This window comes from Muscardinus avellanarius (genome assembly GCF_963383645.1).
Source record: "Muscardinus avellanarius genome assembly, chromosome: 2".
NCBI lineage: Eukaryota > Metazoa > Chordata > Mammalia > Rodentia > Gliridae > Muscardinus > Muscardinus avellanarius.
In genome coordinates, this window is record NC_137787.1 from 2950853 (window position 1) to 2967177 (window position 16325).

Below are 16325 nucleotides of genomic sequence, written 5' to 3' on the forward strand. Positions count from 1 at the left end.
GGGTCCTGCACCCTGGGGTGAAGCGCATGCTCCGGGCTGCTCCATTCAGGCCCTAGCTCTCCCACAACCAAGTCCTCGAAAACGGCCTCGGGCCCGTGGAGGCGGGAACCGGACGCGCCCCATGCCGCCTGGTTCCCTTAGTGTTTTGTTTTTGTTTTCTGTACTGGGGATGGAACCCTGGGGCATTCTACCTTTGAGTAGTGACACCCCAGCCCTAATTTTTTATTCTTTATTTGTTGAAACAGAGTCTCACTGAGTTGCAAGGGGCCTCACTAAGTAGCTGAAGCTGTCCGCAAACCGCAATCCTCCAGTCTCCACCTCCTGAATGCTGGGATTACAAGTATACGCCACCACGCCCGGCCCCTTAGTGGAATTGGGGATTTAATCCAGGGACATTCTACCTCTGAGCTATACCTCCAGCTGTATTTTTTTGTTTTTATTCTTTATTTTGAAACAGGGTCTCACTAAGTTGTGGAGGGCCTAAGTAGCTTTGGCTGGCCTCGAACCTGCGATCCTCTTGTCTCAGCCTCCCGAGTACTGGGATTACAAGCGTGTTCCACTGAGCCTGGCTCTTTTTTAATGATTTTTCTTGAGTTTGTCTTGGTCTTATACATGTTGTTTTAAACACTGCTGCTGATGGAGCTCTGTAGCTCGGGATTAGAGCACTGGTTTCATAAAAACCGCCACAGTTAGCTGGATGAGTATTATTTCGCTCCACCCCAGGCCGTCGTGTGTGGAGTTTGCTGCTGAGCCCATTTCTGTTTCTTCCTGGTGCTGTAGGTTCATACTGCTGGCGTGCGACGGGCTTTTCAAGGTCTTTACCCCAGAAGAAGCTGTGAACTTCATCCTGTCCTGCCTGGAGGTGAGGGCCTTCGGGGCATGCTTGTCTCACCTGTACCTTCACTTCTAGAGACGCGGGCCATGCCAGGGGCAGCTCTGTGCCGCTTTCACCGGGCACTCGGTCACGTCCTGCTAGCAGGAGGGGCATCGTCCTGCTGGGCTGGACTCTCAGGAGTGACCTGCCTCCATCTTGTTTGGTAGGATGAGAAGATCCAGAGCCGGGAAGGCAAGCCTGCCATGGACGCCCGCTACGAAGCCGCGTGCAACAGGCTGGCCAACAAGGCGGTGCAGCGGGGCTCAGCGGACAACGTCACGGTGATGGTGGTGCGGATAGGGCACTGAGGGCGCGCTTCGCCATGTGCGCACATCGGGGTGTTTTGTGTGCTCCCGTGGGTTCCCACGGTTGTAAATAAAGGGTTCTTTCTTTTTTTCCAAGTCTTTTGAGTTCCCTTATTACACTTTGAGCTGCTGGCCCCGAGGTTGAGTGTCTGCTTGGGGATGAGCTCTGGGCCTTCCCTTGTGGAATTTCTTTTTTTTTTTCTTTTTTTTTTTTTTCGCCGGTCTGGGGGTGGAACCCAGGGGTATTCGACCTCCAAGCGCGCCCCCCCCCCCTATTTTTTTATATTTTATTTTGAAACAGGGCCTCACTAAGTAGCTGAGGCCACAAACCGCGATCCTCCCATCTCAGCCTCCCGAATGCTGGGATTACAAGCGTGTGCCACCACGCTGGGCTCCTTGTGGAATTCTGTCGCCTGTGGCTGCCCTGCTGTGCTTTCACCGTGGGAGGGCAGGTGCCCTGGCTAGGGCAGGGCTGGGGCTAGAGCAGGCTTCTGGAGCCTCGGGCTTCCTTTCAGCTTTCCATACAGAGTAGTGGTTTTTGCTTGTGTTGTTTTGGTACTAGGACTTGAAGTCAGGTGTTCTATTTCTAAGCTATACCCCCAGCCCTATTTTATTTTCCATTTTGAAATAGGGTCTCATCAAGTTGCTGAGGCAGGCCTTGAACCTGTGATCTTATCTCAGCTTCCCAAGTACTGGGAGTAGGGATTGAATTTAGGTGTTCTATCTCTAAGCAACACTCCCAGCCCTATTTTATTTTTCATTTTGAAACAGTCTCATTAAGTTGCTAAGGCTAGATCCCACCTGTAATCCTCCTCTTCCAGCCTCACAAGTACTGGGAAGGGAGGCATGTGTGACCATGCCTGGCAGGAACAGTGTTCCACTTCAGCAGCAGAAGACTTGGTCATGAGCTATACTTGTACACAAAGCTGTGCTGTGGAGCGTGGCCCCCCAGGCCCCGTGAACGGCACAGTGCAGCTCCTGTGGTCCCTTGGTAAAGATGTGATGTGGTTAAGGACCTGGAACACGGTCTAGCGATCCGGATCCCCTGGTGAAGTGAGCCCCATGGAGCGCAGCCTCTGGCGTCCGCCGCCACCACTCAGGATAGTGCAGGAATTGGCTGTGCTGCTGCGCAGGAACCCAAGGGACCTCCTGTGTAGGACGTATAAGGGTAAAAATGCAAGACTGGCCTACGCTAACACTTGAGTGCGTGTGTGGTACTGAGGACAGAACCCAGGAGCATTCTGCCTCCAAGCTACACCCCCAGCCTATTTTTTCTTTATTTTGAAACAGGGTCTCACGGAGCTGCAAAGGGCCTCACTAAGTAGTAGCTGAGGCTCCACACCCAGCTCTTAAGTACTTGTTAAGCACTTGTTTGTATATAAAATGTATTATTATTACTTTTTTTTTAAAGTAAATGGTTCTTGAGTCCTTTTTCTTAAATATTTGGCTCAGAATGATGTAAGGTTGTAAGTTTGCCGCTTCAGAACCTGTTTTGTCCTATCCACTGACCCCACCCAACCAACAGGCCTTATCAGCCTGTCACTGAATTGGCCCTCGAGGCCGCACGCACCTCAGCGTGAGCGTGTGTTTTCCTGGGGATGGAATCCAGGGGCATTATACCTCTGAGTTGCAAAGGGCCTCTCTTTAAGTAACCGAGGCTGTCTGCTAACCCTGATCCTCCAGTCTCAGCCTCCCAAATGCTGAGATGACAAGTGTCTGCCACCTCGCCCGACTAGTGTGAGCATCTTGTGTGAATCTCAGGTGGCTTCTGGAGGTGTGTGCAAATAAGAACCAAAGGTGTGCGTGTGCCCCCTTCCCTAGTGCCAAGAGCCAGGAGCTGACGTCTGCTGGTCCTGGGATGTTGGAGAGTGGGGCATCAGCCTTGGTGTCAGGGCAGTTTATTTAGTACAGTCCTCCACAGCCAGCAGGCGGCAGCACTAGGGGCTCCCGTTCCTTGGGAGAGGCTTGGTCACACTGGCTTCCCCGGCCTCCGCCTTGCGGTCTGGGGTGCGCCCGGGGAGCCAGCAGGACTCAGAATCCCAGGTCGGCCCCATTTCTATAGCTTTGTGTGGTCGCGAGCACGTTACATAAATATATTCTAGCTGGCAATATCCTGCAATAAATACTTGAGTACGCTGCTAACACGCTTATGTGAGATGAGATAGGTGCCTGGCTTTCTCAAGGGTAAAGATAACTTCTCTAAAGTATGTGTCCCCTGGGTGCAAAGTGAGACCCAGAGACGGGCGTGGCCACCCCACCCTTATCAAAGTGCGCGGGACCAGGGCCCAGGCCAGCCTGGGGCTTCCTGGTAGGGTGGGCACAGGCCTACCGAGAATTGGCCAGGCCTGCCCCTTGGCACAGAGCGGTCGGTTTACTGGCTCTGCACATGGGAGGAGAGGGCTGCCTTGGGGAGACGTTGGATTCTCGAGCCATGGCATGAAAACTGGGATCGTCTGGCCTAGCTGTGGGCACCTCGTCCCAAGGCCAGCTCAGGCTATACAGCTGGCCACCCTGCCCCTCCCCTCCCAGGTTCTGCAGCCAGTGCCCCTGTGTGCACATGCGTGTGCGAGTTAGCTGGGTTGACACCTCTCAGCGGGCAGCAGGGCCCACGGAGGACCTTGTCCTCTTTACACCTACTCAGGCGCAGGCCTGCGTAGAGAAGCGCTGGGAGGCTTCTCACTGCATGCCCCACCCTCGGCACCAGCGAGACTAGGACTGCCACCCGGTGAGGACCACTGCACGGCACGCAGGCAGCGGGCAGTCACCTGGGAGCCTCGCTTCCCCTGCCCAGGGGACTGCTGGCGGCCCCGCTACCTCCGTTCCACGAGGATGTCTCCATCTTGCACCCGGTACATGGGTCCAATCAGAGAGCCAGAGCCCCTGGGGATGGAGAGGGACCCTGCGGGCCAGCTGGCCTCGAGCAGGCAGAGGAGCCCGACTGGAGGGTGTGCAGGGAGGGCGCAGCTCCTGTTGCTAAGGTGCTGTGAGGGGAACTTGCCAGCCAATCTCGATACAGTAGAAGCGGGAGCCCAGGTCTTCTGCCCTACAGGTCCCCGTCCCGCATTCCTCTGGTCCCCAAGCCGCTGTGCCAAGGGCCCCAGCCAGCCTTGGGCTCAGCGGTCACCGTAGGCCGTGCAGGGTGCTGAGGGTCGCAGCAGGCACAGACATGGCTGGGGGCAGGGGTTGTGCGGGACCAGGGCCCCAGGTGGACATGCATGGCGGGCAAGGTTGCCCTGGCGGCCTGGGAGGACGCCCAGCTCACTTCCCCTCGATGCCCCTCGGCCCTGTGCAGTTTGACCCTCTTCCAGGCAGCGGTGCTGGTCAGGGCTCTGTAGTCCATGCAAATACTTAAAATGCTGGGAAGGGCAGTCTTGAGCCACAGGAAAGAGCCTGTGTGGGGCTGTGAGGGAGCCGGTCTGCAGCTGGCCACACTGACCGTTCCCAGGGCAGTGGCCCAGCAGGCTTTTCCCCTTGTCAAATACAGCACCCTGCAGTCACTGCCCTAGTGGCGGTGTTCCAGATGGGCTTTTCCTACATCCGGTCGCTGTCCCTCCGACGCCTTGGGGCCTGGACCTCTGCTCCATTCGCCTGGTGAGAGGAAGGGCCTGCGGTGGCCGCTCACACCCCCAGGAGGACCGCACTGAACTGGGAGCCGCTGCGCACCGTGAGGGAGGAGCCGCTGGCGTTGTCCAGGAAGACCGAGGCGTACTGCCCCATCTGCAGGGAAGGGCGCCTGTCAGGCCCAAGCCGGCACCCACGCTCCTGCCCACCCTGCCTTGGGCAGGAGGGCCCTGAGCAAGTGCTGGGGAGGCCTTGGACTCAGGCCAGCACCTCTGGCTCCTATTCCAGTGCTTACTCCCAGGCGGAAGGAGCCTGAGTGGACTGGGTTTGTCTGCTGAGGGGGTTGTCTCACAGGCCCAGGCCCAGCTGTCTGGCACGGCCACCAAGCACTGAGGATTCACAGGGCCATCACCCCCCACGCCTGCACATAAATCCCACCTTCACAGCAAGCTCCCCACAGTGCTAGGGCTCGGGGAGTCGTGTAGGAAATGACCATCCTGGTCTTCCCTAGCCCCAGTGTCTTGAAGCTCCAGGCCGCCTCCAACAGGCCCCAGAGGGTGGCGGGTGCTGAGCTCTCAGGCTGGAGACCGCAGGGCGCTTGGCTGCTCAACAGGCATGTCCCCAGGGACAGCGGGCATGGAGGGAGATCAGGACCTCCGCCTGGACGTGCACAGGCACGTCCCGAAGCCACCTGCAGCCCGCAGGTGCTGCACCCGGTGTGCCTCGCACCATCACCCTCCACCCGGCCCGGTGTCCCCATGCTCACCCTGGCCACGCACCTGCAGATACAGAATGCCATTCACCGCGATGGTGAAGAGCTCGCCGCTGCTCTCCAGACCCACGACAGCCTCCAGGGAGCTGTGCCGGGCAGAAGGGGGGTCAGCGCCCAGGTCCCCTCACCCACAGCCGTCCACAATCGGCCAGCAAAGTGCCGGCTCTGCCCACTCCCAGGACGGAGACGGCAAGGCCGGGCCTCAGGGCGCCGGCGGTGGGAGTGGCAGCAGGTGACAGTCTGGGCTAAGGGTTTTCAAGGTCGTTAGTTTTAGGTGTCACACCTCCAGCGAGACAGTGCTGGCCATGGCTGCCCTGCCATGCAATACAGACGGGGCCACCAGAAAGTTCACAGGAGGATGAGGAGGACCTCCAGAGCGGCCAGGAAAGGCCTCTAGGGTGAGCCACAAAGGGGGCTGGGCTGGGAAGGGCCAGGCTGCCTGGCTGCAGCGAATGCCCACGGGGGGCGGAGCAGACCTAGTCCCTCAGCACTGGCCAGGGAGGCCCGGGCTGCTGGGAGGGGCAGGGGAGGACTCACGCGTGGCCTTGGCAGCGGGACTGGATGCAGATGAGTAGGCGCAGGCGGTCCCGGGGCCGCGGGGGCAGCCGCCGCGGGGGCTCGGCGAGCGCTGTGGGGAGTGTGGGTTGAGGTCAGGGGGTGGGCGGGCAGTGCCCCAGGGCGGTGGGCGGCCCCCAGGCCCGGGCCTCACCCACGTGCAGCGTGGCGGCCAGGGTGTAGAAGCCGGCTACGGGCGCTGTGTACTGGCCGCTGGTCAGGTTCAGGCCCAGGCCCCGGCGGAAGGCACCCTCGGTGTCGGGCTGCAGGACACAAGCTGGTCACTTCTCTCGCCAGCCCGCCCACCCATGCCCACTCACCCGCCCGCCCATGCCCGCTCCACGCACCAGGTAGTAGACGCCAAGCTCCCGCAGCACGCGCCGCTCCACAGACACATCCTCGCGCAGGCGGCAGTGGAAAGCGGCCTCCACGTGTGGTGCCCTCGGGCCAGAGGCCAGGGGTGCGGCCAGCAGGGCCAGCATGCTCCCAGCCTCCGCGTCCTCCTCCCCCGCAGCATCCGGGGCGGCCGCAGGGTCTACGGCTGCCGGTTCCGCGGGACCTCGTGTGCAGGACTCGGCCTCCGCGTGCTCACGCCGCTGCATTGCGCCTGGCACAGAGGGCGCGGTTGGCACCGCAGGGGTTGAGCGCACCATACCCCAGAATCTCCCAGATACTGGGGCCTCGGGGGACTCTACTTCCTGCCCCATTTCCCCTGTCGCTTTGGCTACTGGAAAATGGAGACATGTGCACCTGGCACCAGTGCCCTGGCCCTCCTGCCCCACCTGTCATACCCATACAGGGAAAGAAGCCAGGTGTGGGTCACTACTGTGGCTGTATCGAAAGGAACACAGAGGCTGGGCGTGGTGGCGCACGCTTGTAATCCCCGCGCTTGGGAGGCAGAGACAGGAGGATCGCACAGGTTCGAAGCCAGCTGCGCGTGCTGGCTTAGGAGACCCTGTTTCCAAATAAAAATGTAAAAATAGGTGTGGGAGTGTAGCCCGGAGGTAGAAGGGCTTCCAGGAACCCCAGTAACACCAAAAAAAAAAAGAAAGAAAGAAAGAAAGAAAGAAAGAAAGAAAGAAAGAAAGAAAGGAACACAGAGGTAGTCTCATTTTTATTATTGGGGATGGAACCCAGGGGCATTCTATCTCCGAGCTACACCCCCAGCCCTATTTTTTAGTCTTTTTAATTAATTAATTAATTATTTTTGATGGTGCTGGGGATGGAACCCTTCTGCTTCCGGGCTACACTCCCAGACCTATTTTATATTCTTTATTTGGAAACAGGGTCTCTTAAACCAGGGAGGTTGGCTTCAAACCTGCATGATCCTCCTGTCTCAGCCTCCCAAGTGTGGGGATTATAAGCATGCACCACCACACCCAGCTAGTCTTTTTTATTTTTGAAACAGGGTCTCACTGAGTTGTGAAGGGCCTTGCTAAGTAGCTAACGTTGGTTGGGAACTTGCAATCTTCCTGTCTCAGACTCCCAAGTCCTGGGATAAGCCAGGCATGGTAGCACACGCTTGTAATCCCAGCATTTGGGAGGCTGACACAGGATGATCGCAGTTCACGAACAGCCTCAGCTACTACTTAGTGAGGACCTATGCAACTCAGTGAGTCCCTGTTTCAAAATAAAGAATAAAAAATGGGGCTGGGGTGTAGCTCCGAGGTAGAATGACCCTGGGTTCCATCCCCAGTACCGCAAAAAACAAAAAAAACAACAAAAAACAAGTACTGGGATTACAAGCGTGTGCCACCACGCCTGTCTTTAACACAGAGGTTCTTTAGCAGCTGAAGGCAGTGTTTAAAAATGAACCGAAGGGTTAGGCATGGTGGCCCACGCTTGTAATCCCCGTGCTTGGGAGGCTGAGACAGGAGGATGGCTCAGGTTCAAAGCCAGCCTCAGCCACTTAATGAGGCTCTCAGCAACTTAGACCCTGTTTCCAAATAAAGTATAAAATAGGTCTGGGAGCATAGCCCAGAGATAGAAAAGCCTCTGGGTTCCACCCCCAGGACCGCAAAAGAAAAAAAAAAAACAAACAAAAAACAAAACCGGAAGGGGAGGTAAACGGCTCTCAGTAGTTCTTCATAATTAATGGATGCTCCCTGGGCAGACCCCACCTCCGTGTGGGCACAGGCTGCTTCTGAGTACCTGTCCCAGGGCACTAAGTGGCCTTCCTCCCAGCCCCAACCCTCCGCAGCCTTGCTGGTGCTGCGTGGCCGAGTTGCCGAGGTCTGCCCCACCTCGGGACGCCCTGCTCAACCCTGCCCCAACCGGCGTGTGAGCCATGGTGAGGGCGCCCTACCTTTAAGCAGCAGCTGGAACTCCTTCAGCAGTGCCTCGGGCAGGATGAGGGGGCCGGGGGGACCCTGGGGGCCAGGTGGGCCCGGGGGCCCCGGGAGGCCAAGCTGCAAGGGAACCCGGGCTGTGAGGACATCTGAGGAGGCAGCCAGGAGCCACGGGCATCCCCGCTGCCAGCTCCTGCCACTGAGAGGCAGGCAGAAGAGCTTTCCCAGCAGCTTGGGTTGTGGCCACGTGGGAACAAAAGCCCAGCAGCTGCCCCTAGTGCCCTGTGTCACTCCTGCCCACCTGGAGGCCTCTCAGCATGCCCACCCGAGCTGGGCAAGGCCCCCTCTCCAGGACAGTGGGGAGAGAAGAGAAGGGGCCTGGCATTCTGGGGTGCTGGGCAGATGTCTGGAGCCAGGTCCCCACTTCCGGCTCCCTTGCTGGGCGCAGGGGCGCGGGGCCGTGCCCTCACCTTCGGCCTCCTGGCCTTGCCTCTGGCCCTCTTCTTGCCATTGGCGCCCTTGTCGCTCTGTCTGACGAAGAGCATCCAGGTGTCGCGGGGGTCCACGCCGTGCGCTCGCTCGGTGGTGGGCTCCTGGAACACAGCCAGCCCAGCGGTCGGTCCTCCCGGCCTGGGACCTGCTCAGGCGCGCCTCACAGGAGGTGACCGGTCCTGGGGAACGCGTCACACCGTGGCCTAGACTGTACTGCTGGGAGACGCTGGCTCAGGACGCCGGCGGAAGAAGATGGGGCTCAGGGTTCTGCTCCAGGTGCGAATCCCAGCACTGCTAGGCCTCTGCCTGGCCTTCCTCGAGGTGCACTGGGCCCGTCATGCTGGGCACAGTAGGATCCAAGCGCCAGCACCCACAGGCACTCAGGAAGAGGCCACTCATCACCAGCGCCTCAACTGCCAGCCAGCCCTGCAGTGCCTCCCCACAGTCAGAAGCTCCGGGGCTGCGAGCCAAGCCTCCGTGCTGACCCAAGTAGAGACAGTGAGGCTTCCAGAGAAACCGTCCCCTGCGGGCTGCGCCTGACAGGTCTCAATATGGGGCAGAGCTCTGGGAGGGACTTGTTTCCTGGGAGAGGCCTTTGGCCTGCTGGGCAGCGGGCCTCAGGCACTCCAGGCTCCAGGCAGGGCTGCCAGCTGGGGAGGAAGCAGCCCAAGAGGGCTTGGATGAGATCATGGGCCTGGACTCCCGTGGCCAATGGAAGGACCCACGATTGGAGAGCTGGCCAGGCCAGGGGCAGACCCAGCCGCCAAGTTTCAGCCTGCAGGGCACGGGCCAGGCTGCTGTGGTGGGGAGGCAGAAGCTCCGGTGCAGGAAGCTCCAGCAGGCAGGCAGGCAGGCAGGCAGAGCCAGGCCTGAGCGCCTGCGCCCCATCCTTGTCGGGGCGCCCGCTCCTTGCTGCCTGCGCTCCACGGGCCCCAGGGCCAGAGGGCGATTCTCCTCCTCAGCCTCATGGTGCCCCGGTGAGACACAAGGATTCCGCACACGGGCCGCGATGGACAGGCTGGGGTGACCTCCCAGCTGAACTAGGAGCCTGTGGACGGACTTGGACCCCATGGTGGGGAGCTGAGTTGCAGGCTCAGTTGAGGGCTGGGCAGCCACGCTCTCAGCCATGAGGGCTCAGAAAGGGAGCTTGAAGCCTGGGGGTCTCTGGCAATACTGTGATCCCCAAAGACAATGCAAGGACAAAAGTCCACGCCCTGAGCACCTCTGCTTCCTGCTGACCAAGCCTGGCGTCGCTGCGGTATCCTCCTGAGCACTTTGCCGAGTGCTAAGGCACATGCCTTCCATCCAGGGAGCTGCTGGCTTCACGGGAGGCTCTGGGAGGCCCCGGCAGAGGGACTGCCAGGGCTGGCCGCTGTCCCCAGCCCTCTTAGGGAATGTGGAGGATCTGCCGCCTGGCCTGGGGCTTCCCTGGTGGGGCCCACAAGCACCCTCAGCACGGTGGGACCCTCAGACCTCCCCTGCAGGCCCTCACTGTCCTGCTTGAAGGCCCACCACCCACAGCGGCCACTGCCCCCAGTGCCCTCCAGGCCACGCTCCCCCAACCCAGCCAAGACCCTGGGAACCAGGGGCTGGACGGACCTCCCATCACCTCACCCCCGACACAAGCCAAAGTGAAAGGCGGTCACTCTGGGCTGGGGACCCATCCTGGCCCCAGACCCGCGGCGACACCCTTCCTCCCAACAAACAATTGTCTAGGTAGATGGACTGGTGGCTGTTTGCTTCCCGTTTTGCAAACACGGTGTTTGCGATGTCCTGAGAAGCAGGACTTTCCAGCTCCCTCCCTGGCCTCGAGGTCGAGGCTGCAGGCCGGGGGACGCGGGGACGCGGGGACGCAGGGACGCCGGGACACAGGGACTCGGGGACGCAGGGATGCAGGGATGCAGGGATGCAGGCGTGGGTGCGGGCCGTCTTACCGGCGGGCGGGCGGCCGGGGGCGCGCGGGGCTCGGGGGCGCCGAGGCCGGCCAGGGCGGCCAGCAGGCCGGCGCACACGAGCAGCAGGCGCGCCCCGGCGGGGCGGCGGGCCGGGGCCATGCGGGCGGCTCGGGCGCGGGTCGGCCGCCCGCCCTTATAACGCGCTCGAATCCCGCCCCCTCCCGGCGCCCGCGCGCACTGCAGGCGAGGACCCGCCGCGCCTTCCTGAGCAAGGGCGCCCCTCTCTCCTGCGCGGACCCGGGCGCCCTGCACCCCCGCGCCCGCCAGGCCCCGGCCTCAGGACGCGGGCCCCCTCCCCGGCGGGAAGCCCCCCCTCCCGGACGCGCCCCCGCGCTCCAGGCACAGGAAGCACCTGCCGGCGGGGCTCCCTGGGCGAGTCCACAGCCTGGACGAAGGCCCAGCGCCGAGGGGGCCTGGGGGCTGGCCTCCGCTGTGCCCTGGCCAGCTGTGAAGGGCAGACTGGACCCGGGCCAGGCTGCCTGCTGCCCCCGACCAGTCACACAGCCCCCCACACAGGCGGAACGCCCCTGCAGGACTCTGGGGCTTCTCCCTGAAGACCCCAACCCCGACACTGCCAGGGGTGTTATGTTACAGGCTCACCTGGCCAGGAGATAAAGGGGTGAGGGCCACACACCTGCTCTCCTGCCCCTAGGTGTTAGCACGTGCTGGGCACCGGGTGCATTGTGTTAAGGAGCGGGAGATGGCACCGCTGGCTCCTGCCGGGAGGGATGGTGGTCGCCTCTCCCAAGGACAGCAGTCTGTGCCCAGAGAGAAGGCTCCCCTGTCCTGTGTTAGACAGCACAGCGTTAGGACAGCTTCAGAGCTAGGTGGCGCCTGCCCAGCCTCGGGGAGGGCCGCTGCTGACCCCCAGACTTGGACCCCTTTTCTGGAGATGCATGCAGTATTGCGCCTTGCTGACTGCCCTCCACAGTTTAGGGAAAGCGTGCGCCAGCCCCCCCCCCTTCCCGGCTCCCGCTTCTTCCTGTAGGCCACAGGCTGTTGGGGCTGGGGGTACTTGAAGGAAACGTGCCTGTGCTGAGGATTTGTCCCGGGACAAACAGGTTTCCTGGGTTCACTGCATGACCGTGTCGTTCCCTGGCAGGGTAGAACTGAAACCGGGAGGTTCTGTCTTTAAAAACTGACACGTGATTTCTTTAAAGATCACCAACGGAATAAAAAAGTGTTGATTCCTGTAGAAACCGCAATATCTCTAAGCACCCATCTGAGGAACGCTGGCTCTCGAGCAGAGTTCACGTGGAGACGGTCAGCGACTGGCCGCAGTGGAGGACTCTCTCGACTCCGAGCTCCCAAGGGAGGGTGCTGTAGTAAGACTCTCCAGCCCCGGAGGGCAATGCACGAGGAGCCGCCATGCCACCCTTGGGTGCCTGGGGCCTGTGTGCTGGGGTGCAGTGCTGAGTCTGTTCTGTCCCTTACTCAGGGCCAGTGCGGGGTGTCTCTCACCTCTGGAGAAGTACACCCACACCCCGCACCAGCCCCCACGGACCAGCCCTGAGAGGTGTCCGGCTCACTCAGGGTGCACAGCCCGCGGGCAGCGGCCCTGGGCAGGCGCAGCCTCACTTTCGGGTCACGGCCGGGTCTTCACAGCCATGGGATGTGAGCAATGGTCCAGGGACGGTGTAAAGGGTGTGGAGGAAGCAGGCCCTGTGTCTTCCCTGCGAGGAGTGGGCCTGTCATGGCGCAGGGTTTCCTACAGCAACCTGGAAATGGTAGCGACATGAGATTGTCATCACTTTGCCTGACCTGGGTCTAGGAAGGTAAGGTTCAGGCTGGCCCTTTGCAACACAGGGGACGTGAGGATGAGGGGACTCCGTTAGGTTGGATGATTCTTTTTTTGAGGGGGGTTATTGAAGATGGAACCCAGTCAGTGGCATCATACCTCCGAGCTACGCCTCCAGCCCTATTTTTTATTCTTTATTTTGAAAAAGGCCTCGCTAAGTAGCTGAGGCTGTCTGTGAACCGTGATCCCCCAGTCTCACCCTCCCGAATGCTGGGATTACAAGCGTGCACCACCACGCCTGGATGGTTGCATGATTCTTAAGCTGCTTTGGTGACACTACCCCCACCCACACACACACACAGCAGGCCCCGGGCCGCAGGAGGCCAGCACTGCGGATGGAGCCGTTGCCAGGAGAAAATAGCTATGTTCCCAAACAGGGATCAGTTTGGACGTCCTGGTGACATCATGGGCTCCGCCAGAGGGTCCAAATGCAATTGGTTCTGGTGCTGGTACAGGCTCCTGGAACACACTCCCAGGTGACGGGACAGCCTGGCCCGGGCAGGACGGCTAGGCAGGCTGGGCCTCCCGGGGGGGCTGCCTGGGCATTTCAGGAGTCCCATTTTAAAGCAGCTTCCACTCAGGGCAGGCAGCGCTTCCGAAGACTCCCTCAGAGATCCGCAGCCCCGTGTATTGTGGTGAGTTCTGGGGCAGGGCCCGGGAGCCCGAGGGGCTGAGTGGCGAAGGAGTGCTCAGGTTGGGGGTGGCGGGGGCCTCCCCAGGCCTGGCTGAAACCCAACCCTCATTCTTGGGCCCTGGTGTCATGGCCTCCCATGTGGCCAAGCGCTTCCCACTACCCTCTCTTCCTCCAGAGGAGGGCCCTGTGCCCATGACGTCATGGGAATTAAGAGCTCTCCCGCCCCCAAACAGTGGGAGTCTGGTCAGCTTCTTGTGTGGCCTCCACGGTCTTCCTGGGATGCCGGGCACCTCACCATCGTCTGAGTGGGGAAACTCAGGCTCACATCCCGGCAGTGGCCCAAGGTCATGGAGTCACCAACGTGACCATGACCAGGTCTGTCCCCCACAACTTGTGGCCAGCAGCTCTAAAGGACTCGTAGTTTGGGTTCAGTTCTGGAAACTCTTGCTGTCTTCCTGCCCTGGTTCTAGACACAGGGCGGGGATTCGCTGTGTGCACCTGGACAGACGAGTGGGCTGGGGCAGGCCCACCAAGGCAGAGTTCTCTCTCTACCCAACATGCCATGGGTTATTTTCTGCTAATGTCCTCTAGGTTCCTCGTAGATTAAAGAACTAGTCTAGCTGGATGTGGAGGTGCAACCCTGTAATCCAGTACCGTGGAGGCTGAGACAGGAGGGTCTCCAGTTTAAGCCCAGCCTCAGCAAATAAAAAATAAAATATGAACAGCGCATGGTAGCGCACGTTTGTAACCCAGCATTCGGGGGACTGAGACCAGAGGATCGCGGTTCGCGGCCAGCTTCAGCTACTTAGTGAGGCCCTCCGGAACTTAGTGAGACCCTGTTTTAAAATAAAGAGTAAAAATTTGGTCAGGGGGTGTAGCTCGGAGGTCAAATGCCCCTGGGTTTCATCCCCAGACCCACAAAAATAAAACAAAATAGGGACAGCACGTGGTGGTACATGCTTATAATCCCAGTACCTTGGAGGCTGAGACAGAAGGATCACAGGTTTGCAGGTTCCCTGCCAGCCTCAGATACTCAGAGAAGCTCTTGCAACTTAGGGAAACCTTGCTTTAAATTAAGAATAAAAAATATGGCTGGGAGTGTAGCTCAGAGGTTGAATGCTCCTGGGCTCAATCCCCAGTACCGAAGAAAAAAATAAAAAGAATAAAACAGTAGGGCTGGGGGTATAGCTCAGGGGTAGTACTGCAAAATAAACCCCCGGTGCTGCAAAAATAAAATAAACTAGGGATAGGAATAGAGAGAGGGGTGTAGCTCAGAGGTAGAATGCCCTTGGGTTCAATCCCTAGCATGAAAGAAAGAAAGAGGAAAAAAGAAAGAAGGAAAAAGGAAGGAAGGAAGGAAGGAAATTAAAAGTCTTTGGCTCACCTCTCAGTTCAAAGCAGGAGGCAAGAGGGTAAAGTACTGTAGATGTTGGTAGCTCTATTTGTCATTTTGGTGAGAATCCTTTTTTCCCCAGTACTGAGATTAAACACTGGGGCACTGCACTATTGAGCCATACCCCCAGTGTTTTATTTTTTAATTTTATTTTGAGACATGGTCTTACACAGGCTGGCCTCAAACTCAGAATACTCTCTTGCCTCAGTCTCCAGAGTTCTAGAAAAAAGTATATCCTTCCGCCCTTCTCTCTCTCTCTCTGTTCTGAACCCAGGGGCATTCTACCTCCAAGTTACACCCCTACTACCGTTTTATTTTTTATTTTAAAATAAGTTCTGGCTAAGTTGCTGAGGCTGGGCTCAAATCTGCGATTCTCCTCTCCATCTCCCAAGTACCGGGAAAGAATATTACTCTTGAATGGGACTGTGTTCCCAATGACTCCAGCCCCTGACGCCGCGGCTCCCTGGGCAGTCTGTTGTCGTGAGGAGGTCATGCTGACTCCACACAGGAGCCCCTCCCTCCTTCACCCCATACTGGTCGGCTTCATGCCCACCTGCCCCCCGTGCCTGGTGTGGGGATCCGTAGAAGCAGCCACACTGGGAGGTGGGTGAGCAGGCCTCGCCGTGCAGGCCTCGCCGTGCAGGCCCCACACGTTCCAGGTCGATATCCCCCTTCCACTGGGTTGGATGGTTGGTGGCAACAGGACTAAAGTCCAAGCTGCCGAGGCTGCCCAGGTGACCGGCCCACTCGACAGTCACATGAGGTGTCAACAGCCTGATGCTAGAATCCGCTGTGCCCGACCGGTAAAGGGAAGGTGCTCCGAGACCCCAGAAGGGTCTTGTCTGGGAGGTGTTGGGAAACCCAGGCCCGTGGGAATGTCTGGAGGCACCCCGAGCTGGGCTCACCTGTCCACCTGGGGCCTATGCTGGAGCCTGAGCCAGAGGTGCTGTCCTGGAGACACCACGTGCCATTGGAGGGCTGGGCCCCCTGCGACCTCCATGCCCAGCCCCATTGTGGGGAAGCAGCCTGCGTCCACCTGGCAGACCTGAGCACAGGGCGGCAGAGAGCATCCACCCCCCAAAGACCCGTGGGCTTGAGAGCCAGGGCTTTTACACAGATTCCTGGCTGTCCATTTTCCTTCCTAGAAGCCCATGTTTTATATCATATATATATATATATATATATATATATATATATATATATATTTTTTTTTTTTTTTTTTTTTTTTTTTTGCAGTACTGGGGATGAACCCCAGGGGAATTCTACCTTCAAGCTACACCCCCAGCCCTGGTCTCATTGAGCCCGGTGTGGTGGCGCACGCTTGTAATCCCAGCATCTGGGAGGCTGAGACAGGAGGATCGCTGTTCAAGGACAGCCTCAGGTACTTAGTGAGGCCCTCTGCAAGTTGGTGAGAACCTTGGTTTCAAAATAAAAAATGAAAAACCGGGCTTGGTTTTGGGGTATACCTCGGATGCAGAATGCCCCTGAGTTCCATCCCTAGTACCAAAAAAAACCAAACCAAAACCCCAAAAATCAAACGACAACAAAAAAAAACAGGGTCTCACTGAGTTGCAAAGAACCTCACCAAGTAGCTGAGGCCGTCCACGTACCGTGATCCTTCTGTCCCAGCCTCCCACATGCTGGGGTTACACGTGTGCGCCATCATGCCCAGCCCTAGAAGCCCACATTATCCTATCT

General features: G+C 59.0%; 2 protein-coding genes across 3 annotated transcripts in view; one reads left to right on the forward strand and one right to left on the reverse strand.

Annotated features, from left to right (window-relative positions):
* ILKAP (ILK associated serine/threonine phosphatase) overlaps window positions 1-1182 on the forward strand; it is a gene marked incomplete at both ends in the record, with an annotated part of 37636 nt that extends 36454 nt beyond the window's left edge. For both annotated transcript variants that reach the window (XM_080688993.1, XM_080688994.1), the window contains 2 exons: window positions 781-862; window positions 1042-1182. In XM_080688993.1, the coding sequence (XP_080545119.1) occupies window positions 781-862; window positions 1042-1182 (223 nt within the window). The remainder of the gene's footprint in view (window positions 1-780; window positions 863-1041) is intronic.
* A 3615-nt stretch (window positions 1183-4797) lies between these two features.
* On the reverse strand, window positions 4798-10901 carry ERFE (erythroferrone; the record flags this gene model as incomplete). The annotated part of the gene is made up of 8 exons (XM_080688947.1): window positions 4798-4896; window positions 5520-5598; window positions 6050-6140; window positions 6222-6330; window positions 6415-6674; window positions 8373-8475; window positions 8826-8948; window positions 10782-10901. The coding sequence occupies 8 exons, from the start codon at window positions 10899-10901 to the stop codon at window positions 4798-4800; spliced, it is 984 nt and encodes a 327-aa protein (XP_080545073.1).
* Window positions 10902-16325: the final 5424 nt, after the last annotated feature.